The sequence below is a fragment of the Amblyomma mixtum genome, chromosome 1, assembly GCF_055824585.1.
Source record: "Amblyomma mixtum isolate Tamu chromosome 1, ASM5582458v1, whole genome shotgun sequence".
NCBI lineage: Eukaryota > Metazoa > Arthropoda > Arachnida > Ixodida > Ixodidae > Amblyomma > Amblyomma mixtum.
The window spans coordinates 80,593,856-80,618,338 of record NC_143012.1 but is presented as its reverse complement, the minus strand read 5'-3'; the positions used below and the strand labels follow the sequence as shown (position 1 = coordinate 80,618,338).

The window sequence follows — 24,483 nt, the reverse complement described above, 5'->3', positions numbered from 1 at the left end:
ACGAATTCATTAAATGGCAAATTATCTCTTGTGCCTGCATCTTGACCTGGGGTCCTGTAGTGAAGCTTGCTCTTCAAAAGTTTTGCTACACCTTGTTTTGCAAAAGTTTTGCTACATACGACGTTGTTGTTGTTGTTGTTAGCCTTTGAAAGAAATTATGATGATGATTATGGTGTGCTCAGGCTTAATGGCACATACCCACGGCGGGGGATTGGCCTGGGTGCATAGCGAATACAAACGCACATATGTACAAGGAATGGAGTATTTTGATAATTTTGGGACGTAGAGCTAGAATTTGTACAAGACAAAAAATACGGAACAGGAAAAGTAGTAAATTCAAATACCAGCAAAGGAATCTCCCAGACGAAATTGTATAATCGTGAATATAATCGCACACTGGTTTCAGTGCACATCCCTTGGCGCTTGCCCCGAAGGATAGGAGAATCGGAATAGATATAAGAAGCCCAAGCCGAGCGAGGGGGATCTCCAAGTAAATTCTACGGGGAGCAGCTAGCCGGCAGGAGAGGAAAAGGTGTTCTATGGACTCAATTTTGCCACAAGACTCACAAAGGTTGGTTAACGTTGGCCTTTAAAGAGATGGCACACACCCACACTACTTCTTTTTCTCCTCCGCACTATCATGCTGCTGCTTCTTCTTCCTTAGACCACATAACATAGTGAGAATCATGTGGGAACGCCAGAACAGTGTTGCTGATAACAACAGAGATCCCGGAGGGACTGTTCTGATAATATTCATTAGTATTTACGTCTGGTACCGATGCTGCAGTGAAACATTTGTGTTGTGGTCTCCTCTGACCACACTAGGGCTGGAAGTGATAAGTACAAGACACAGCCCACAGCTACACCACTTTTGATGTGATTTGCTTGAACCACCTCTGGTTCTACTGTCTTTTTCTTATTTACCTGTTGCCTTATCTTTTGCACTTTTACTAAATTTAGTAAGTTTTAGTAAATTAAGCTCTCTGTCATATTCCGTGGGACATCGCTGACCTCCAGTTTTTAAACATGCTCGACGGCGAAGAAGATTTCGAGCGTGTTCCTTCGCTGTCCTTGAACCAGGGTCCAACGATAAACTACCTTATTCCGGAGGACGACACTCACTTCGCCAGCAATAGCACACCTGAACTGCTCTTCCAAAGCCACTCTGGATAATCAACGCTGGACAACGAGGTACGCCCCTGTGATTTCACTACCACTGTAACGCCACTTCTCTGAGCGACACTCAGGCCGATAACGCTCAGCATCACCACATTGCCTGTGCGAAAGTACGACGCTAGTAAGCATTCATCCACTGCTGCACTATCTACCCATCGTGCAAGTGTCGTAGCTCTTTGCATGCGGGGACCACATCCTTGCATGTGAAATGCGGGATGGAGGCTCAGAATAGATGAGGTTGGGTAGTTTGCTGGTATAGGATGACGGCACCAAGAGCAGGGCAAGATAATCGAATATCAATAGAAGGGCCCTTCATTCTGTCGCTTACATAAGTGGACAAATGGAGATGAAGGCCACGCCGCTTTCCCAGTCTCTCGAGTTGCGATGAGACAGAGTGCCTAATAATTGCATATGCAACGAAACGTTTGGGCCGAAGGCATGACGGAGATGAGCTGTATGTTGCGGGATCCGCCGCCATAAAGTCACGTCAACACCCGTATACCATACAGAATAGCGCATTCCCTACTTTAGCGTCCAGCGAATGAGCAGTGGTGTGCTTTAACACCATCGTTTCTCAACTCATATGTGACAACGGGTTTAGATGGCTTTCTCTACCTAGCTTCCCGAAACTAATTCACTTTTTTTTTCAGTATTGCAACAAGGCTTCCGCGAGACATATTTATGTGAAACACAACAAGTATCATTTACGCACAAGCTAAACGTCGTACTTGACCAATCTTCACTTGCCGAGTGTATATTTTTAGATTTTTCGAAAGCCTTTAATGACTATACCACAAACTTCTAATGTTTAACTTACGTCGACTTAACAATGATCCCAAACTGCTTGGTTGACTCTAGCCCTTTCTTTCTAACCGTTCGGCTTTTGTTGCTGCCAATGACTCAAACTGGCAGCCAAGTAGACTACAGTCCAGAGCATCTCATTGGTCGGTGCTTCATCCTTTATTTTTTTAATTTACATAGATGATATACCCTGTTGTGCTTCCTCCAACATTCAGTTAATCGCAGATGATTGTGTGATCTTCAGGAAAATAATATTTTACAATGACATATCTCCTCTTGAAGTAGACCTTAACGCTATCTATGTTTGGTGCTAATGATGCTCAATAGAATTAGATACCAAAAAAGGTAAACTTCTGCATGTGTCAACACCTAGCAAGCTACCTTCCTAGCACGTCAATAATGTATCTCTGGATCCTTGTTCTTCTTACAAATATCTTGGTATTCGTATTACTAGCAATCTCACTTGTTCCGTACGCACTTCGTACGTAATTAACAATGCTAATCACATGAAGGGTTATCCAAAACCTACTATTAATAAGGCACCTTTTTCCCTAAAACTACAGTTATATAAGCCACTGGTCCGCTCAAAGCTCGCGTGTGCTACAGCAGTTTGGGAAATCTCTCAAGAAAACCTAATTTACTGCTTACAAATGGCACAAAACAAGTCTGATCTTTTTATTGTTTCCAGTTATAACCGAAGTGCCAGCATTTCTGCTATGAAATTAAATCTTAGCCTGCCATCTTTAGGATCTCGCATTAAAGCCCTTAGACTTTCACTTTTCCACAAGATATTTCATCATCCTTCTTTTCGCGACGAACCGATCTCCCCTCCCCACTACATTTCATCAAAGCTAGATCAAAATGACGAAGTCGAAATGCCATTATGCAAAACCAGTGTCATATCTCAGACCATCCTTCCGCGCACAGGTGTTGAGTGGAATCACATTCCCGAATCAACCGCTGCAATTGTTAATAACCAACACTCCAAGACAGCATTAGATAACATAGTATAAGTACGAGCATCTATAATTTTTGCACTACCAATTCCTATACCGTATCGCTGCACTGTACTGATCTATATTTCTTACTATCAATTCATTTACACTATTCTTGCAATGTACGCACTGTATTATCTTGCCGCGTATCATTGTAGTGTTTGTTCGTTCACCCTCAAGGCTGCAGGAAAGGGCTGTTATCACTTTTGTTCGTGACGCGAGAAACGACCAGACTAATCTCGATTGATCGTAGCCATCAAAGGCTGCATCTAGGTTTTTCCAGATTACTGTAGATGATCTTGTCCTGTTATCTGGAAGTTTCCTTGCCGGCTTTAAATTGAGCGATGCCGCGAGCGGCGGACATTCGTAGTTCGACGATTGACGAGCACGCTTGTTTACGCCGCCACCGAGTGATTCAGTTCTTATTTTGCGGGCGCAAGTCAGCCCAAATAATGAGCTTCGTTTGCAAGTCTTTCTGGTGTCTTCCTGACCGCTGGACTGCCGTCACTACAACGTGACAATATTTAATTAACCAGAACATCAAGAACCCATTACATAATAATGTATAACTAGGAGACATCCATTTCTGCACTATGATATACGAGTAAATTGCTCCACTATACGTTTTTTAGTAACTTTACGGAAGCACTCCTTCTGTAATGCCTCTAATCCTGAATGTACAAGAAATAAATAAGAAAAAAATTCTGTAGAACTACAATAAATTTTTTCGCGCTATGCATTGCAGAAACTTCCATTGTTGTATTCGAATGTAGAGCAAATCTGTAAAGACATTATACCGGACGCATGTTGTTTAAAAGAAGAACGCCTGCTGAGACACCCATGAGGAGATGAAATTCCAAAATTGGGACGCACTTGTGAAGAAACTTTACTCCTTTACATTCTATGTACTTCTAAAAGCACTCAAAATTCTGACGTCACAGAATATTTGGGAATGAATTTACTGTGCATAGGTAAAAGATTTTCGTCACAAAAAACGTTGTGATTGTTATAGGGTAGCAAAAGTTTAAAACAGCTTGCCACAGTTGCCCGTCAGATATGCACTTATTAATGACTCGGCTAAAGATTGTGTAACCTCTAAAAATTTCACTGTAGGATACCGTTCGCAATCTCAACGAGAGCGGCAATCACTGCATGACCAGTCGGATTATTACTTGCTTTCTGTTTTTTCTTTTTTCATAGCAGGGAACAAGTGAAAGGCTGACTGCGTATTTTCATGCGGCTAGGCGGGTGCGGCCACTCTTCCAAGCCGTAGCCGTTCAGAGCAGCAAGTCTGAAATGACGTACTCTGGGAGGTTCAGTTGACCGAAGGAGACACAAAATAACGCCACATTTCATTCCAGAATGTTTCGTCCAAAGGACCTGAAAGTTTTTTATCCTTCCAAATTTTTGCATCTGAAGTCCTCTTTATAATTTAATCTGAGCTCCAACTTGTTCAGATCAATATTGGTCATATCAGCCCCATAAATTCAAGCCTGCATAAATCAGTGAACATGTACATAAAATTACAAGGTAGACCTTAAACGCCACTCCGCTAAAGTATGTTTTTTTTTTTTTATTTCCAGGGCCCACCATACGAACCTTTCTCTCTGCGCCCTTCCTAACCTGCACCAGTTAGAGTACCAACCTGCAAGGAATACTTACTTTTTCGGTGTTTACTAACTGCTGATCATGGCCGAAGATAGAAAACCATCTGGGAATCCCGGAGGCTCGGGCAGCCCCCCAGGCAAACACAGATTGCTCGAAGAGGAAACTCAAGATAGAATCGCCACTGGCGTCGCTCCAAAGTCGCCTTCCGCAATTCTATCTTCTACCGTCGAGAGTGAGCCGGCGCCGATGAATCCCGACACCGTAAGGCCAGAGGACCAGCCTCCGCCTTCAGCTCTAAACGCCCAAGCTAAACTGCCAGCCAAGGACCAGCCGGAAAACCCCAAGGATATCGAGAACACCTCTGGACTGACGTCACAGCTGAAGTCAACCAGAAAGCAGCGCAAGCGGAGACAGTCCACTCGCAAGCTCGACCGAAGTGTCGACGCCAAAGCCGATCCAACAGAGCTCTCAAAATCTCCTCGCTCTAAACGGAGCAAGTCCAAAGTCACCATTGGCACAAGCAGTTCCGAAGGGAACGCTGAGGAAAAGCCCAGCCTGGATCCACATCTACTTCCACCACAAGGCGAAGAGGCGGTCAAAATGTCGGAAGGGAGCACGGCTGTCCCAGAACCCTGTCTTGAAGAAGTAGCTTCAGGGAAGAAAGGAAGACAGAGTGATGGCGAGATCCAGCGCGTGGAGATCCAAGGTTCAATGGCCTCTGCAACGGCAACCGAGGCTCCCCAAGCCGAAGAAGGTGAACGCGTGAAGGGCGCTGCTGTCGGTGCACCAGGTGGAGCCTCCAATGCGACGGTCATGACAAACGCCATTTCGGACCAAGGAGCCAGAGTCGAAGAGTCGAGCAACAAGGAAAATGCGGAAACGGATATCAAAACCGGCCTCAGAGTAGCGAGGTCTGACAACGAAATAGCAGGAAGAATTGAAGAAAAAGCGGAGAAAAACGCAGGGACGAAATCGGTCTCTGTAGTGAAAGTTGTATCACCACAAGCTAAAATGCTCGGTCAAACCGGAAGTGACGCACCCGCCGCTCCTAGCTCCGCTACTTGCAGCGCAAAGACGACAAGAAGCATCCGAAGCCTTCGACGCCGCTCTAATACAGATGCGCGTTTTGCTCAGTCAATATCGGCGCTCAGAGACCTGGTAAGCAGAATCACCCACCAAAAATTCTTCGTGATAAGTTTCTCCAAATTGCTGCGTATTTGCAGACTTCTTTAGAGGAATAGTTTTTACGCGCGATAAATTTACGATAATTTTAAGCACTAAGTTAATGTCTAGCGTGTGTCCGATCGCAATCTTTTCTTTCGTTGACCCTTGTGTTTTAGCGCTAGTTACCATGTTTCAGCCAGTGAGCTAAAATAAGCGTTCCAGATAGGCCAGGACCAGAAGCTACGTTACAAAGAATATAGGCATGAGGTGTCTGATAATTACAGCTATTAAACAATGTGCTGTTGTTGTTCTGCGTTGGACCGCGCCATGGTGGCTCAGTGGATATGGCGTTCGGCTGCTGACCCAAAAGACGCGGGTTCGATCCCGGCCGCAACGGCGGAATTTCGATGAAGGCGAAATTGAAGAGGCCCATGTGCTGTACGGTGCCAGTGCACGTTAAAGAACCTCAGGTGGTCGAAATTTCCGGAACCGTTCACTACGGCGTGCCTCATAGCCTGAGTTGTTTTGGGACATTAAACAATGAACCAAATCTTCTCTGTTTGCTGCAGGCGACCTCGTTGAGAACAGATTCGGCCATGAGAATACAGGCGGCCAGCCACACATCGGTCGCGCTGCACAACCTGAAGATCCGCGTCTTGACGGCGGTGTGCATCGCCGTCCTGGTCATGGTGGCACTGACGCTAATTTTCTGGATCGCCGTACGTCCCAGATACTCGGAGCGGGGTGTGTGCAGATCGGCCCCGTGCGTGGAACTTTCTGAAGTCTTCAAGGGCGCGCTCAACTACAGCGCCGACCCGTGCGTGGACCTGGATGCCTTCGTGTGCTCCAAGGGGCTCCGGAGCGGCGAAGGCGGATGGCCAGGTTCGCGGACTGTTATCGCGCACCTCATCAAGGACTACCAGCTGGACATGGTTCACCTGTTCCTCGATGGCAAGACCGAGTTTGCGGCATCGAGGTGAGTGCTTTCATGGGGTGGACAGCTCTTACTCGAACATCACCCGTGAAATCAATGCGAAGCTGACGTCCATTACAAAAACGGCCTATGGGCGCCTATGTGAAAAGCTTTGTTCATTTATGGCCTTTTATGAGCTTCTGTACACACACAAAGCGGTGTTTATTACCAGCTATTGGCAAACTAAGCTATATATAGCAAACGAAATGGAAATCCGGCGAGGGCAACAGCCATCCTCGAGCGTTATGTTTTGTGGGCGGAAACAACCATACGTATCTCCGCACAAAAAAATGGAAGGGAATAGTGTGTACGAGATTCCCTTCTTTTGCGGGTTCGCGTACATTATGCGAACTTAAGAGATTCGCTTTTTTTCTTCGGACACGTGAACATAGGCTAAACTGGGCGGTGTTTAAATATTCGCCTCAGAAAGTAGATAAAAAAAAATTGGCATAGGCTCAGCTTAGTTAAGCCCCGAAATTGCGAAAGCAACTTCATCCGTTTCTTCAGCCCGCATCCGCCGTGTCTACCGCCGCTCTGCGCCGACGGCACGAGCTGGAGCTCTGTTTATACAACTGATATGTTGAAATTGTGTCGTTCCATACTATTCATAGATTCTTCACCGATTGAAGTATCTTCGGCATTAAGAGCGTCCATGAAACTTGTCTCCAAACAGGCTATCTCCATAGTTTCGCTACCTTTAACACAACTCATTAAACTTGGCCCTGCACTTGTAGATGCACCCGCATCAAGCGATGTTGACCGGCGTGCTCGCCAGGCTGCTGCATACGCACGTTGTTTAGCTAGCCGTTCTTCACGTTCTTCGTCTGTGTCTTCGGCGCGGCGCCGTCGCTTGGCTGCAGCAGATCGTTCCAGCGTCGCCTTGTACACATCATCCGACATAGCGCACTGAGAGGAGCGCAGATGCGGCCGCACCCCCCCCCCCCCCCCCCTTCGTTTTATCCCGCTTGCTCTCTTTCGCACCGGCGCAGCCAGCGTGTAATGCTGTACATCCACCATCGATGGCGCGAGCTGGGGCCCCAGCTCTCGGTCTGTCGTGACGTCGCGCGGTCACGTGGTGGAGCGGCGCAGCTGGCGTGTAAGGCTGTACCTCCACCATCGGTGGCGCGAGCTGGGACCCTGTCTCTCGGTCTGTCGCGACGTCACATGGTCACGTGACGCGCCGCTGTGTAAGAAGGCGCCACGACCATCGATGGCAGAAAAGTGCAAGCAGTATTGCTTTCGCAATAAAAAGTGCAGGTGGCCATAAATTATTTTTTTTAAGTTCAATGCAACTACCACCTGCCCACCTTTGCATTGTCTGCACCTCAGCGCATTCGTCGAGAGACAGACAACTCATCGAAGAACTATCTCTGCACAACTAAGTCATAGAGGAAGCTCAGTGTAGGCAACCTGGGTCTCAAAAGCAAGCACCATCAATGACTGTGTTTGAAACAGCCACTTGCCAGCGCATCGGTGCATCATTTAAGCCCTGCACCACACCAGTAGTGCTATAAGGACTCCCCACGACATAGTAATCTATGAAAAAGAACGACCACTTGCATAGTAACGTTCTCTAGCGCTGTCACATTGCACTCTTAAGGATACATTTAGCGTTGTCCAAGTTTTATTTTCTAAGCAACGCGTGTGACGTGCACTGACGTGACATGTTCCGCAGGGTCGTAAGCGACTTTTTGCGGGAGTGCACGGGCAGCGACGAAGCACAGCCCTCCGTGGACAGCTTCCGAGAGCTGTTCGAGTTGATGCCCCTGCCGTGGCCGTTTGGATCCTCGGAAGTAGCTAAGGTGCACCCGCTTGAGGCGGTTCTGACCCTGAGTCTGAAGTGGGGCATCGACACCTGGTTTCGAGCCTACATGCACACGGTCAACCGGAACGGACTGCCAGCCTTGTTCATTCAGGCAAGCAGGCCGATATGAGCGGCATTGATTTCTGAGTTATTTATCAACATTTATTGATCTTTTGGTCACGCTAGGTGCAGGATGCAACCTGTTACTTCGTTACGCTCGAAATTGTCCACTCGAAATCGTAATATTCATAATGTCATTCTTCTGTGATATTTTTCTGTTTTCTATCGAAGTGCTACGCTAAGGTTAGAGATAGTGGTACCTCCACTTTTATTATTCCTAACATCATGAAATATGCGGTCTCCGGCCCAGATACACTGCATTTCAGAACGTAAGAATGCTGTATTGAGAACGCTCAGTTGCGCCTTTTTGCTGGATGATCGATTTAATATGTATCCATCAGAAAGAACTTCCTGGGCCTGTGTAAGATAGTGATTCCATTTTCATTCTGATCATTGTTTTGTTGCGGCCTTTTGTCGTAGGTGCATGCGACGTCGCATACCCCGTCCTTTGTCCTAATCTCTTGACCATAAGCGTATAGGCAAAGACGCGGAGTCATTTTGGCGAATCATAAACTGTCAAATATAAAAGATTAGATTAGAATCAAAATATAATTAATAAATCACACCAGGTCTGGTTAAAGAATGTTCATCTCAAGAAGAATTGCCGGTACAAGTAGCATTCATCAATATCGAACGTTTTCGCATAAACGAAAGCGCCTCGCCAGCTTGCAGAGACCTATCAACATTGAGGAAAATAACTTCCCTGTGAAATCTGGACCCTACGAAGTTGAAAACTTTTCCGCCGAGTGCTGCCGTCATTCGTTTTCGATGTCTTTCTTTTTGCTCACCTATCTCTATTTGCCCCGAGCTACCATTCCGGCAGCCTATAAATAAGTGGCTTGAACTTGTGAGCCTTGGGCAAGGCCAGTGAGCCTTGGGCAAATTTTACAGCCTCTTTCTCTTCTTAAGCCTTACACCTAACTGTTCATTGGTGTCAATCTGTCTCTTTAGTTAAAGCTCGTTGCAAGAAAAAAGAGTGTATACGAAGACTGTTAGTGTACCCAGACACTCTTGACATGCGTATTTTTTCCCCTTCAAGTAATTTATGAAAGGAACTTTTTCGCATATCATAAGATTGCACCCTACCGATCAATATGTCGGCAGATCGCTCTTTGGGGCGATTATAGTTTTCTGCTATTTATGGTGTAAAAGATGCCCCATTGGTTTTCAATGTAATTCCTAACTACTTTGTGGGAGCGCAGGAGAAACGCTAAAAGCCACATTTTGGTACTCCTCCTGAAGGTTAGACCGCTCTTACAAATGCGTTCATAACTCTATCTAATAATATTCCACAGGTTCCTCGCAATTAAAACTCTAGTCTAAGAAAGCTGGACTTCCTTGATGTTAAATCCATAGCAGGATATGTTGTTCAGCCAGTTGATGCATAGCAATGAATGTGACATCCAAAAAGCAAGCGGCAATAAAAGAAGGAATGCAGGAAGCAAGGCGGGTGTGTTCTTTCCTCTCATTTCGCTTTCTTATTGTCTATATATTTACTGCTCCGGTCGCACGGTTTTCTCGTAGCCCACCTCGCAGGCTTCGTCCTGGTTCGACCTAGTGCTCACTCTGGAGGCGGTCCACAGCCGAGAGAAGTACCTCCGACTGTTCCACGACCGCTTCGGCGCTTCGGTTCCCGAAGAAGGAAGTATTCAGGAACTTCTGGCCACCGAAAAGAACGTCCTGCACGTCCTGAACGCCATGCGATCGCCGGACTCCTACCCGCGGCCCGTAATCAGCAGCCTGACCAAGATCGCCGCAGCGGTCCGTAACGCGACTGTCGACAACTGGCTGGTCCCAATCGTAGACGCACCCGGTGGGGAGGCTGCGGACTCGAGGACATTGGTTTCGGTGCAGGACGGGCGTGTTCTGGTGGCAGTCGACCGGCTGTTGTTTAATTACAGTACAGATGCGTTGAGGAAGCATCTGTCATGGTGGCTAATGCAGATCCTCATCGTGATCGGATGGCCTCAAGAATACGCCATGATAGCGGGCAACAAAGAGGTGAGGTTATTCTGCGTTTCAAGGAGATATTGGTAAAGAAGTGACTGACTCTTTACTCTACGCGCTGAAGCTATGGCTCTGATGAACTGCGGTTACAAATGACACTTTTGTAAGCTGCTACCAATACTGGACAGCTTGTCTTGCTAAGCCAGCGTCAAAGACCTGGTAACGATCAGAATCACTTTAGCCGAAAACGCTGCGCTTAGTTTTCGTCCAGTTATAAGTGAATCTTAAGCGATATAGAGGACTTGAAGCTCAGCTAAAGTTCACCGTGAAGCCCAAGGTCACTACGACCCATCGGGAACGCTGGTGGCGTACCATGACCGGTCCAGAAGCAGTGGTAAAAAACAACGGGATGACCTCCGCCCCATCTTTCTAGGTGGAGGTGTCGCTCTTTTTCCGTTCGCTTGCTATCTTATACGGTCCTCCGAGTGTGGCACTGAAAGACATTGTCAGCATGCTTGTTGCTTAACCTTTAAGGCGTTATTTGCGCAACTGTGTGCAGGGTATCGCCTTCCTGCTTCTTTTCTAGTGTCCTTTTCCTAGGCATGGATTCTCTGTGCCAGGGGAATTCGTCATCACATAGCATATAGAAGGCATTCTACTGCCATCTGACACGCAGTAAATGAATTTTTTTACGAGTTTGGCCGCACGTCCTCAGCCCATGTCATGCTGACATATTTCGCCACTGCTAGTAATGTCATTTTTGTCCTGAATTTAGAGTTTTACGTCCACTATCGAAATACTGGTTCACCAAACAATCAATCAAAGTTTCATTTGAGAACTTCTGGTATCTCGGTGTAACCATTTGAGGCATTGCGAGAATTTGCACGAAATTTGTACACGTGCACCAACAGTAAAACAGACCATGTGACTGGTCACAGAAGTGCTTTAGAAGCGTATTCAATCAGCGAAGGAACATCCAGACACCAAGGAAACTGGCGGACCCATCCAGCAGTTTTAATGCAAGCCTTATCGTCGGCACTGGCGCAGACTTGCTACTTCCGTTCGTGTCCTTCCGGGACGCTTTAATTGCTTCATGCATGAATTTGACACTGGCGCGCCGCAATTCGGTGATTGAAGAACAACAGCCAGGCGAAGTGTTAACCATGGCAGGCATGTGAACAAGCAGTGTGAATGTGGTCGCATTGGTGACCAAGCAGAACTCGCGGGTCACCAAGGACGTCTCTTTCATTACGATGTGGGCCTAATTAACCTCTGAGCGAGGCCTTAAAATCGCCCTTGACGATCACTAACGAAGAACTATGACTTCGCGCCTGCCGGCGACAAGGCAAAGTTAAACCAAATATGCGGAAGCAGGTGTTCATTCTTTAATCGGAGAGGACACCTAATCTCCGTCTTCAGGGTATGACGTGATTGCTTAAGTCAGTTAAAGCCCATATATGCAGAAATGGTCATTTATTTTTTTATTTATTTATTTCCTCAAAGGTCTCGGTTTAGACATTACATGAGGGAGTGTACGGTATCTGGCAAACAATGGTAAACAATGTTAAGATGAAAGGTTGGCGATGCTCCGCTTGAATTCTAGTGGGTTGATGATAATGGCAACTTCGGTGGGCAGGTCATTCCAGTCTCGTGCAGTACGCTGAAAGAATGACTGCTGAAATGTCACAGTATGGGCTTGTAGGGGATACACTGCGTAACTGTGGCTGAACCGGGCGATGCGGTGGGCTCTTTTTATGTAGGGGTTATCAAAAGGCAAAGAATGGAAAAATTTATGAAAATGGTTAAGGCGTGCTACCCTACGGCGCGAGGTTGGGGGGGGGGGGGGGGGGGGGGGTAAGTTGATTCGAGCTTTTAGTGCTGAGATGCTTGAGTGGTAGGAATAATTAGATAGAATGAATCGTGTTGCGCGGTTCTGAAGAAATTTGAGGGAGTTAGTAAAGGTATTGTGTGGTGCGGATCAAAAATAGCGTTAGCATACTCAAGCCTGCGTTGCACAAAGGTTGGAAAAGCAAGCTGTTTAATAGGGTGAGGAGCCAGTGAAAGGTTACAGCGTAAATAACCTAGAGCACAATTATCAGAATTTATTATGTGGTTAATATGACAGGTCCATGTTAGGTCACGCGAGATATGCACACCAAGATATTTGAATGATTCGGACGTTCCTATCTGCAGGTTATTAATATTATAATTAGGCACTACGTAATTCCCATGACGGTGAATGGACATTAACACGGTTTTAGAAATATTTAATGTCATGAGCCATGTTTTACACCAGTCCTGTATGCGAATAAGGTCAGTATGTAATGCGAAATGGTCGGTGGAGTTAGTAATTTCTCGGTAAACGACACAGCCATCGGCAAAGTTATCGGCATCATTTTCTACATAACGCTGATAGCTCGCGGCGACTCCTCATACCACTACCAGCGCTGTGGCGCAGCGGTTAAGCGAAGCACTCCTGTACCTCCAGGCGGCCGTTTCTATCACAGCCAGCGGCATTGATTGTGCTATGATGCTCTTCCCAATCAACCACCCGTGACCAGTCATTTTTTTTAACTGCCACGTGCCAGGGCACGTTGCGATGACGCCACATGGTTACATCACCTAGGTGGTGCTACGCTCTCCTCCCGTTTAAAGCCCCTACTCCCGTTGGCTGCAGCTTGCGCGACGCTTCTCCGCGCCCCGAGTAAGTCGAGTAAGCTCGGTTTAGTTCGGAGCACAATACAACAAGCTGACAAGATCCTTGCTCGGGGTTGGTAGATTTGAAGTAGTGGTTTCGCACTAAAACAGCAGGATGCGTCCGTTGGACTCTCGGTGTATGTATTCGCTTCTGCTGCTAGAGCGAGCTGCGAAGCGGTTTCCCCACAGCTCATGTGCTGCGTTTTACTACAGGGGCACCTTTACTTGAACGTAAAAAAAATAAACAGTTAGTGTTATGCGGTGGAAAGCTGACCGTTTGGCTCTTTTGATGTCGCTGTAATACTACTTGGTGTAAAACATCCGTTTTCTCTTGGAAAAGACACCGTTCCAAAAACGAGTTAAAGTGAGGCACTTTGCGGGAACATGTGCGGCCTGGCTGACTAAAGGCACACTGTGTATGTCAGACGTCTTTGCAAATAGAATTTTTAAGAACTTTTCATTGAAGCCTCAATCATTTGAAACAGGCAAAAACACCCAAAGGACGGCCCCCTCAAGAATGTCAATAGCTCGCCCTGTAATTGGTACGCGTTTCAGAATACAGCGCTCCTCCATTGAAGTAATCATCTTACGCAGGTCGCTACAACGGAGGTGAAGGTGAACTGCTACGAGACGATGGCTGCGAGGTTCGGCCTACTGCTGGCCTCCGAGAGTTCCGTCGCTTTCTTCCCGAGGGACTTCCGGTGGGAGGTTGAGGCCTTCCTGAGGGGTCTGCTGGGCGTCCTTAGAGCGGCCGCAGCGAAGGTGCCCTGGCTGAACGACAAGGCAAAAGCGACCATTGTCAAGAAGATCCTTGACCTCGATGTATGTGAACTTAAGATATGCACCCGCTTCCACCTATGAGACAGAAAGGAATCTATTATAAACGTTAAACGTGACTGCTACTTCAAGATGCGAAACAAAATAATAACTCAACGCATATATGTGGCAGTGCTTGAAAATAACTAGGCCATAAACTGCGTATTTCGACATATCCGATTTACTTCGGCGCGCAGCGCTCTGGCATTTTCGTAATGAGCATTTGATTTTATTGGCGTTTAAAGGGCAGCTTGAAAAAAAAGCTTCAGGGACTAGGTTCTTGGTCTTCTCGAGCCGGGTTCAAGGATTCGTTGTCCGGGCATTTTATCCAATGAGGTCATGAGAAAAGTAGCAAAAATAGAATACTGGGGCATTCACGGCGGCTACGCAGATCGAACCCCGCACCTACAGAATGCGAGGCAGATGCTCAGGTCACTAGGCTTACATTGGGCTTTCGCATTGTTGTTCGGACCGGTTCAGTAATTCTTTTCATTAGACCGATACGCCTTGCTACGCTCAACGCGCTGAATATTGCATCTACCGCTTATACTGATCAGTGCGCGAATAGTTCCCCCTGCTTCATTTTACACCGATTTGTTTTCAATTTCAAGCTTATGATCCATAACAGCGCAGTTTCGTCATTCACAGTAGAACGGTAACTGATGCATCCAGAATCAACTGTCCCTTTTGTACTTTCACCTGTTCTAGCAGACACAAGACGGATGACAAGAGAACAGTCCCTCCTCCTTTCGTTAAATCATATCTTTGTACCTGACCTGTCATAAGTACCGAGGCCTACCGTTATAGCATCCCCATTGTATTCTAGAGGTATGTTTTCAATGCCCAGTACTACCGGTAACTATCAATTTTTTCTTGAGTACTAGGTTTCCGCTCACCTGATGCTGAACTAATTTAGGGGGAAATTGCTGGAAAAAAAGTATCTGCCGCCTGGTTCGTAAAGAGTGCGCCTGCTTTACGCTTAAACTGCGTCTACATACATAAATCCAAATCATCCTTCTGTCTGTGGGCTATGAAGTTGTCTCTTTGATCTTGAAGAAAATTTACCTGTACTTGAACTCGCATTTTCACATGCCAGTTTCATTTCCTAAACTTTTCCTCAGCTCGTAAAATTTTGGTCGAAAGCCTGATGTATAAGTTCTCTTTCATCATTTTTCATGCATATATTTATTGGTGAAGAGCAACTTCAGAAACAAACATCTCCACCAGGTTAGTTGAAGTGAAGTATCATTAGATTATCTTTGAACCTGCACTGCTATTTTCTAAAATGGAGACAACAAAGATCGACACTTTATAACTCTGCTTTCTGAGCACCTTCAAGTAAATTATCGTCACGCAAGCACGTGCAACAGTCGCATCGCGGTCCAACAGGTCAGTGTGCAGTGCGTACTCAGAGCACCCATTTTTCTAGCACAGTATCTGCACTGTTCATCATTAGTCTAAAAGTAATAAAAACTTGAACCAACGCATTCTTCCTGATCTTCTATGTTACCATTCCTAAAACCACAGGGTTTTCGCGTCAACCCATTGTCGGTTTTTGAATGTATAGCATTTCATGAAGCTAGTTTCCAGTCAAAGAATTTATTTCGAACCGCTAGAACGGTACTTCTCCGCCCACTAATACTTTTTTTTACATAAGATCAAATTTAAAATAATTTCTACTGCATCTTGCGTTTTCAAGGTCGCACTGTGGCCGCTGGAGGTGGATCACTCCAACGAGACCCTATGGCAGCTCTATGGGGACTTCTGCGTCTCGTGCCAGAATCACAGCAGCAGCGTGAGAGTCCGACCATCGAGGAACGGGACCGCGGGCAGCACAGGCCGACTGACGCTGACAGACTACTGGTGGGACGCCCACGCCAGGTTTTGGAACCTGACCTCCGTGCAGCGGGAGGTGATGCAGCTGCAGTGGCAGGGAGACTCGCTCGAAGCTTTTCTCTACGAGCCCCTCAAAAACCAGCTGCGAATCTCTCACGCCGCTCTGCGCTCCCCGTTCTACCATTCAGACAGCGCGGAGCTGAGCGCGGCGAATTTCGGAGGACTCGGAGCCGCCTTCCTACTCAACGCGCTGCAGATGTTTGTGCGGCCGGTGAGTGTGCTTGGAATTGTGAGTGCCTCGAGGCACTCACAACACTTGTATGCAAACATATCTTACCGGTACTCACCTACGGGGTAGAAAGGGGGAGGCCAACGAAAAGGCATCAGCTAAAGGTAAGGACAATGCAGCGAGCTATTGAAAGACAAATGCTAAGTGTAGCGTTAAGAGACCGGGAGCGGGCAGAGTGGGTGACGGAACAAACGCTGGTTAATGACATCCTAGTCTAAAACAAGAGGAAGAAGTGGGCTTGGGCAGGGCATGTATTACGAAGGCACGATAACCGCTGCTACTTAAGGGTAAGGAAGTAGATTCCAAGAGAAGGCAAGTGCAGCAGGGGGCGGCAGACAGGTGGGCGGATGAAGAAGTCTGTGGGGACGTGGTGGCCGTAGCTGACAAAAGATAGGGTTAATTGGAGAGACTTGGGAGAGTCCTTTGCCATGCAGTGGGCGTACTCAGGCTGACGATGATGATGGCTTGGTTTGGTTGGTTTGGTTTATGAGGTTTAACATCCCAAAGTCACTCAGGCTATTAGAGACGCCGTAGTGAAGGGCTCCGGAAGTTTCGACCACCTGGGTTTTTTTTAACGCGCACTGACATCGCACAGTACACGGGCCCCTAGAATTTCGCCTCCATCGAAATTCAACCACCGCGGCCGGTATCGAACCCGCGTCTTACGGGTCAGCCACCGAGCACCATAACCACTGAGCCACCGCAGCGGCCCTGATGATGATGAAGTTGGAGGAAGTTCATTGTCCTTGAAAACGTTTGTTTTTGTTTGTCAGCCAGAGGCTGGCGTGTTTCCTGCGGTAATGCGAAGATTGCGTTTCTTTTTATCGTCTCACTAAAGCTTCTTAAGTGTCTTTTGTTGCAAGAAGTTTCTGAATTCGCATACGGTCGATGTAGCGGTATCCTCAAAGCCTATAGCTTCTTTGCATCCAACGAACTTCAGCCCTTTGTCTCCGAACGTCATGAGCTATTCCCGGGTATCTCCAAAGCAGTCTGGAAATACAACAAGGATACATTCTTCTATTTTCTTTCACTGCACTCATTTTGAGAAATCACAGCAGCATTCCTCTGTAGCCATATGTAGCTACACTAGCGTGGATGCTGTTGGAATTGCTTGAGGATACGCACTCAGATTTGATAGAGTTGGTGCTAGAGCATGTTGAGGAAGCAATGCAGGCATGAGTCGGTTCCAAATTATTCCCCTGACTGATTTCCCCTACAGGCCGCCACCGTGGCTCAGTGGCTATGTCGCTCGGCAGCTGCCCCCAACACGTGATTCGATCCTGGCTGCTGTACTCTCATTTTGATGCAGGTCAAGTAGTCCTTATGCTGTGCAAAGTTATTGCGCGTTAAAGAGCCCCATGTGGTCGAAATTATGCGGAGCCCCTCACTACGGCATCTCACATAGCCTGAATCGCCTTGGAGCCTTAAGCCTCGTAAATCCTAATGGCCCCTGCGGCTGCCCGATTTCTGTCTGACCAGTGGACTAACATCTTTTCGGCTGCGCATTGAACAGTGTGGCCGCATCCAGCAAGCAGCTGCAAGAAATTCTCAGCTAATGCGATAGAAAGGCTGTCCTTCTTTATCGACAGTTCCTGGTTAGGTTTGGATGGGAAAAATTTTTCTACAAAACTAAAGTATCCTGAAGAGAAAAAATGCGCTAATCTTGCTTTGCAACTTCATGCGTACAATTGGTAAGATACCACTGTTGGTGCCACTGCGACTACGTTCTTTGTCTCATAGCACGGATAATGACACGAAATTCGAACCAGCACTGAACCTCAGTTGGTGCGTGTGAGCGATTGCAGACAAGCTTCCAAATAAACGAAGATGGCACAGATGAATTAAAGGGTTACGCTGTAAGCACTTAGCTTCATGATTTGGACGCGAGTGCAGGCTGAGGACACAGATATCGACGTTGTCTTGGGCAGCTGGCCGGATGTTGGCGGCATTGTGGAGGCGGCAGACAAGCTCAACTGCAGTGCCGAGTTTCTCCCAAATATTCGGGACATCATCGCCTTGGGCCTGGCCTGGCACGGAATGAAGAGCAAAGCCAATGCTTCCAGAGGAGACGGCAGCAACCCTGAATCGCGCTCCAGTGTGGCTATCAAAGACGACCACCGTGTCGAACATCTCTTCAACGAAGACCAGCTGTTCTTCCTGACCTACTGTCGGAGCAGGTGCGCTTACCATAATTCTGGTGTCGGTGAAAATCTTTGCTATATCATCACGTGGTGATAAATCCAGAGCACAGTAGCTCAGCTGTTTCACCTTTTTCTGGTTGTTTGCGAAATACAACTCTTAGTAGCACCACATTACGGAATTAAATGTTGAGAACCAGCAGGGGAACGAGCTCTCGCTGCCGCGGACTGAGTGGTAGACGCGTAATCTCTTTTCGAGTTAGGCGCAAAACGAAATCTAATCTAATTCGCACATGAGCAACGCGTTTAAGATCTTCCAACGGTGGCTGCCTCCAGGCTTTTTGATCCATGACTTTGAACGTTGTCCCCCATGGCAACTTTGTTAAGACGAAACACAGTACTCATTTTCCTGTGCAGTTGGATTGTTATTCAGCTTATAGTCAAGACGCAAAAAAAAAGCCATTCTGCAATTTAAGCACCTATCGACACCTTCTGACAAGAATGTGCAAGCTTAAACTCTCCGCATACCTGAGCATAGAGATCTTAACTGGGGATGTTGAGCAGCTGAATGCACCGAAGATTATCAATTTTTTTCGTCTCCACCTATCTCAGGTGTGCAGAAATCGGGATTATCGGCAGTCAGCGTAGACGAAACTGCAATGCAGCGGTGCACGGCATTCGGGATTACGGTCACACGTTCAACTGCAAGCCCGGATCGCCCATGGTTCCCCAAGACACGTGTGGCGTCTCCGACTTCTTCTGACGCTGACTTCAGCGCTACAGAGACCATGAATCATCAGATGCTTTCACTTTTTTCTTTCTTTTTTCTTCCTAATCCTGATGCGGAGATATGTTCTTTTCCCTCTATTATTTATTTATTTATTTATTTATTTATTTATTTTTTTTTATTTATTTATTTATTTGTACCTCAGAGGCCCCTTATTAGCCACGAGAGATGTTTGTCCTTTTGCTTTTGAATATCGATATTGCGGAGCTGTTTTAAGCCTTTGCGAGACAATTGCCCAAAATATCAATACTCATCTGTGCAACTAATTACTAATTATGCACGTCAGCGTCATTGCTATAATTTGCGACAGCATTTGATTGTATTTGCCGAGTTATTAAGCAATGAACATTTGATGATAGCTTAGAATAAAAGCCTATGCAGCATACGTACGCAACATTAAATTGTGGATGATATGTTTTCGTTTTGTGATTCGTTGAGAAACGCCCAACTTCTCAACGACAAAACATACCTGCAAGCAGGTATGTTTTCGTACCTAATCTCCATAGGCCTGTTGGATCACATCCACAAGGAACTGATTGTAAAACATTTTATTCGCCGGAAAGAGCTTGGTAAGTGGTCGCGTTAAGTGGTCGAGAGTATACATAGCCCTGGACGACTCAGTCAGTCCACTCCACCGCCAAAACTTGCGTTCTGCGGTCAGAGCTAGTCAGCACGGTCTCCTACCCCTCGAGAGAAGGAGCGGTAACTAGATCACCCAGAAGTGGCTCTATTTTACAATCCCACAGGATGCGATCGTAGTTGGCCCGTATTTATGCTTAAATAATATTGCTTTTGCGCGCCTTCAGTGTGCATGGTACTCGGCGTGCTTGTCTTGTGAGATCGGGTTGACATTCGAAGCCAAATTTGTGGGGATCCATGTTGCCCCTCGCCCGCCGGATGCACCCTTCTCTCTCTCGTGGCCTACCGCGGCTCTTCCTCGGGCGGCCCCCGACTAGGCGCAGCGGCGGAGGGAGCGGAGGGGAGGCGCCCGCTCTACGCGTCGTCACGTGGGCAGCCCTCCTTGCCCACCGCTCTCGGTTTCGGCGGCCGCGCGGGCCGCGCCCACGGGACAGTCGGATGGGGAGTTGACAGCGAGCCTTGAGAGAGAGCGGACGCGACATCAGCGGCGGCCCAGGTGACCCGAACTGTTATGTGCCTGTATCCTGTGCCTGTGTCCTCTGCCTGTTGCCTGCCGCTGCTGCCTGCGCACGACCGAGGAAATACATTGGGAGATCCCAATTAAAGGTTTTGCCTGCGGGCTTATTCCTCGCAGGTGTGTTCTTCGCGGCCGCAGGTGTGGTCGAGCTAGCGGAGTGGCGTTGGCCCTGAGTTCAGGGTCCGAACCGTGCCAGTAGCCCCACAAATTCAAAGTCTTTTATTTAGACACCGGAGTTACAGACACGGGTTCGATCCCGGCCGCGGCGGCCGAATTTCGAGGGAGGCGAAATTTTAGAGGCCCGTGTACTGTGCCATTTAAACAACCCAGGTGGTCGAAACTTCCGGAGCCCTTCACTACGGCGTCCTTCATAGCTTGAATAGGTTTTAGGCGCAGGAGCAGTTGGAAGTTGGCGCTTCGTCCTGTTACCTTCCTATGTGTCTCGTCTGTTTTTTGCGCCTAAAAAATATTCAAACATGAACCAAAACCAACTAGCCCAGCAGCAAGTGCTCTTAGACCATGTTCATAGCTTGAGTTGCTTGGGGCGTTAAACCCCAATAAACCAATCAACCAGTTGTCTAGGGGCACACCTAAACGCAGATGAATGCCTGAATAAGAGTATCCCATTCTTGGTCCCATTGAGGTGCACAAGACATTCAGCGCAGAAAACACTCAATGGAAACACAAAATGAGTGGTTAACATTGTAGTGTTTCATATGTAACCTCTGTATGGCGTCAAAGGAAAATACATGCACAAAAAGAAACAGATGGTCAGAATGGTACTCCTGGAGTGACAACAGATACAAAGCGCTATGGTATTTCGCTGTAATTAGCCAGTGTTTCCTGTGTTTTGTCTTCCAGTAGTGCTCCCCCGACCGGCTTATAATTCGGGCCAGCTTGTTGACCGCCTCGTTCCCGGCTAGGCCGGCATGAGCAAGTGTCCAAATTATTGTGACTTTCGTTTAATTTTATCCAAGATTCTAGGCGCGGCTGCTGGTATCACCTCAGCGGTGTATCCGCGGATTGCCTCTTTACAATCGCTGACTATGTAATCTGCTTTAGTGTGCGCGATGGCCAGCGGTATCGCAACCTGCTTCGGTCATTCTTGTCATAATCGACGCCGCGGTGATTAATCTCTGTTCTCCATTAATTATTGTAGCGTTCAACAGCTTAATCTCAGAAATCTCAGGTTTGACGAAATCTCGTCTGGTCGGGTAGTAGATTCATGTGTGAAAAGAAATAACGGCGACCAAAAGGGAGTTGTTAAGATATATTTGACGTATCAGCTTCCGTACGGAAGCCTTGTTCACTCACCCAAAAAGCCCAGAGCACGAAGCTAAGTGCGTCGCAGTAATCGCACTACGCATCTTGCGTACATACACTCTAAACACTAATACACCTACATGGCAGTAAAAAGGGAGTAAACTGTCTTTTAGTGCACTCCCTTTTATATAAGGGTGTGTCTTTTTACTCCTTTTTGTTCAGAGTGTAGGCGGTTGATTACTGTCGTTGAGATTTGGGGTATTTTCTTATGGTAAAGTATTTCTATTTTGTGCACAAGCCTCTACGGCATTGCTGGTTGCTGTATTTGGTGTTTGGAGAGAAGAGTTGTGCACAATCCCGAGTTTGGAGAAAAGCTTGAAGGAGAAACATTGCTGGTCGTGAATCGCCAAAACAGACTAAGCGTTGCTGCGTATGCGAACCACACGAGCAGCGCACTATCTTTTATCTAAAGCCAGCAATAAACAACTGAGTGAAGTTGATAAAAAGGAGGCGCAAAGCGAGGTTCGGGATACGGGCCGTATAGTGTAAGAGTGACAGACGGCCTGGGAGTCCGTTATTTTTACAGCACTACATTACTGTGTTCCGGGATGTGGCAAGATAGAACAGTTATCGCTCGCCCTCCACTGCCCGCTTCTCATACAGGAAGTATGAATGTAACCGCACTGAAGGGCAGTTTGCTAACTTTCCAGGGAACCCCATTTCACTATCTCAATGATTCATGCCTCACGCTGTCCTCAGGAAGACAGTGATGAAAGCACACTTATGCATACGGTGGTACCCAACCTCCCAATTTTCGTAGCTCAATGCCTCCAAATCAAGTGGAGAAATGTGTAGTGGATGTTATTGCACTGCTCTGAATTCTCTAAGCGGCGACACCTGTCTTCAGTTGGGTACTCTTTCCTGATTACCAGGTGATTTTTAAAAAAATTAAATTTGTCTTTTTGTGGTTAGGAAGCGGTAATCAATGCATAAAGGCCAATTTCTATTTTTTCTCAGCCACTCTTCAATGCGAACGCTAAATATAGAAGGTAAAACCTATTTTTCCGCACGTATTGCCACATATCATTGTAGCGTCCGTTCGCTCGCGCGCAAGGCCGCAGGAAAGGGGTGTTATCATTTTTGCTCGTGACGCGAGAAGCGACCGGACTAATCTCGATTGATCACCGCCATGAAGAGCTGCACCTACGTTTTTCCAGATTACAGTAGATGATCTTGACCTGTTATCTCGAAGTTTCCTTGCCGGCTTTAAATTGAGCGATGCCGCGAGCGGCCAGCATTCGTAGTTCGACGACTGACGAGCAAGTTTGTTGCTTTCGCCGAGCTTGTGTCACCGAGCTTGTGTAACGGTTGTTCATTCGCCTTCCGTCGTACATGGGTGGGTTCAGTATACCCTGCATCCGCACCATGTGTAATGTGCTCGCTTTGCGAGGAGTACGCGATCTTGTGCGCAACTCAGACTATCCCGGGAGAACCCTCCTCACATACTTCATGGGTACCGCGCGTAACGTGTTTTTCTCGCAACACGTGGTTGGCCCGAGCAGCCACCGGTGTTTTTCGTTAACGTGCGTCGCACACTGGCGTCGTTGACTGCCAGCGTGCCCGATCTGGATGTTGATGAAACCCCGCCCTCCAGGATATGTGAGGCACTAACGGTCGCTCAGCTGACCCGCGAACAACTCCAGAAAACGAGACGGGCGCGCTGGCGCCAACTGACCTCAGATGCGCTTCCTGCAGATATCAGGGACTTCGGCTGGTTGCGAGGCTGGCGGGTCCTGGCCACAAGAGACCGCCTTGCGGCGTGGGGCGTGGCGCCCTCCGCCCGATGCCCGCAACGCAATGTTCGACTGTGTAGTGGCGCGCACCTTTTGGGTACTAGTGTCACGCATGTTTGTAACCCGCCTGGAAGCGCGCACTAGTTCACGCTAAGTGTTTGTAAATATGCTCTTGTGTGTCGGCATGTTCATTTTGTGGCGTCAGCGTGGAGGGGCTTGCTTAAATGGCCGTCCGCAAAGAACGAAGTTTCCAATGTTGCAGCACCTCCGCACGCGCCTCTTTGAGCAAGCATGCGTGGACTCACTGTCAATGAGCGAGGCTGAGTTTTTGCGCAAATGGTCGACATACTTAATCGTCCTGCGCGGCGGTCGAGTGTCGCCTCATTACTGCCCTACTGACGTGCTCAGTGCTGCGTCACTGCGCATGTGTTTGAATGTTTAGGGCATTGAATTCAGGAGATTTCTTGTATATTTGTTCACATCAAAAGAAATAAACTTCTCTTTCCACGCCGCCGCCGAGTGATTCAGTTCTTTTGCGGGCGCAAGTCAGCCCAAATAAAGAGCTTCGTTTGCAAGTCTTGTTGGGCGACCGGGTCGCAGGAGACACTTCCAGTCTTGTTGCTGTCTTCCTGACCGATGGACTGCCGTCACTACAACGTGGCAATATCATCATCCATCCATTACCTTCATGCGTTAGAACCGCTGAAATGTGCAGATCTTTCAATAAATCTTTGCAAATTCTTATAGTTTCTTTAATGGAGCCTTCTTTGTCCATGTGACTGACAAGTCGCAGATTAGTGTATAAATATAGTTTAAAATAGCAAATTATATTACACTACACCACCGCCCCCCTATCAGCCCTGCGCTTCTCAATGCAATATCGATCTAGGCTTCCCTCTCTCCAAGAATTTGTCGCAGTTTTTCAGGCTACTATTTTGATTTTCCCAGGGTAAGAAGCCACTTTGTATCCTGCATGCCCCATGCATTTATCAGACGAACAACAACAACCGGCGAACGGATTCCAGCGCGGCTAACTCCATCCACCCGAGAAAGGTAGTTAATCGGTCCCAAGTTTCCCTCCCAATGGCCGGTATGGACGCCGTGATGAACCCCTGGCCAA

At 47.4% G+C, this 24,483-nt stretch overlaps 1 protein-coding gene across 3 annotated transcripts; it reads left to right on the top strand.

Annotated features, from left to right (window-relative positions):
- Window positions 1-1,093: 1,093 nt before the first annotated feature.
- Window positions 1,094-20,300, top strand: LOC149366921 (uncharacterized). Of its 3 annotated transcripts, none has more exons than XR_016284324.1 (9): window positions 1,094-1,191; window positions 4,556-5,738; window positions 6,314-6,720; window positions 8,393-8,633; window positions 10,166-10,642; window positions 13,880-14,107; window positions 15,801-16,208; window positions 18,155-18,403; window positions 18,977-19,094. XR_016284324.1 is itself a non-coding variant. In XM_089553139.1 (9 exons), the coding sequence occupies exons 2-9, from the start codon at window positions 4,662-4,664 to the stop codon at window positions 19,125-19,127; spliced, it is 3,273 nt and encodes a 1,090-aa protein (XP_089409265.1). In that variant the 5' UTR covers window positions 1,094-1,191; window positions 4,556-4,661; the 3' UTR covers window positions 19,128-20,300. The 3 variants fall into 3 exon arrangements, 2 of the variants coding, with proteins under 2 accessions (XP_089409265.1, XP_089409273.1); XM_089553139.1 differs by having other exon boundaries at window positions 18,120-18,403; window positions 18,977-20,300; XM_089553147.1 differs by lacking the exon at window positions 18,977-19,094 and having other exon boundaries at window positions 18,155-18,458.
- Window positions 20,301-24,483: the final 4,183 nt, after the last annotated feature.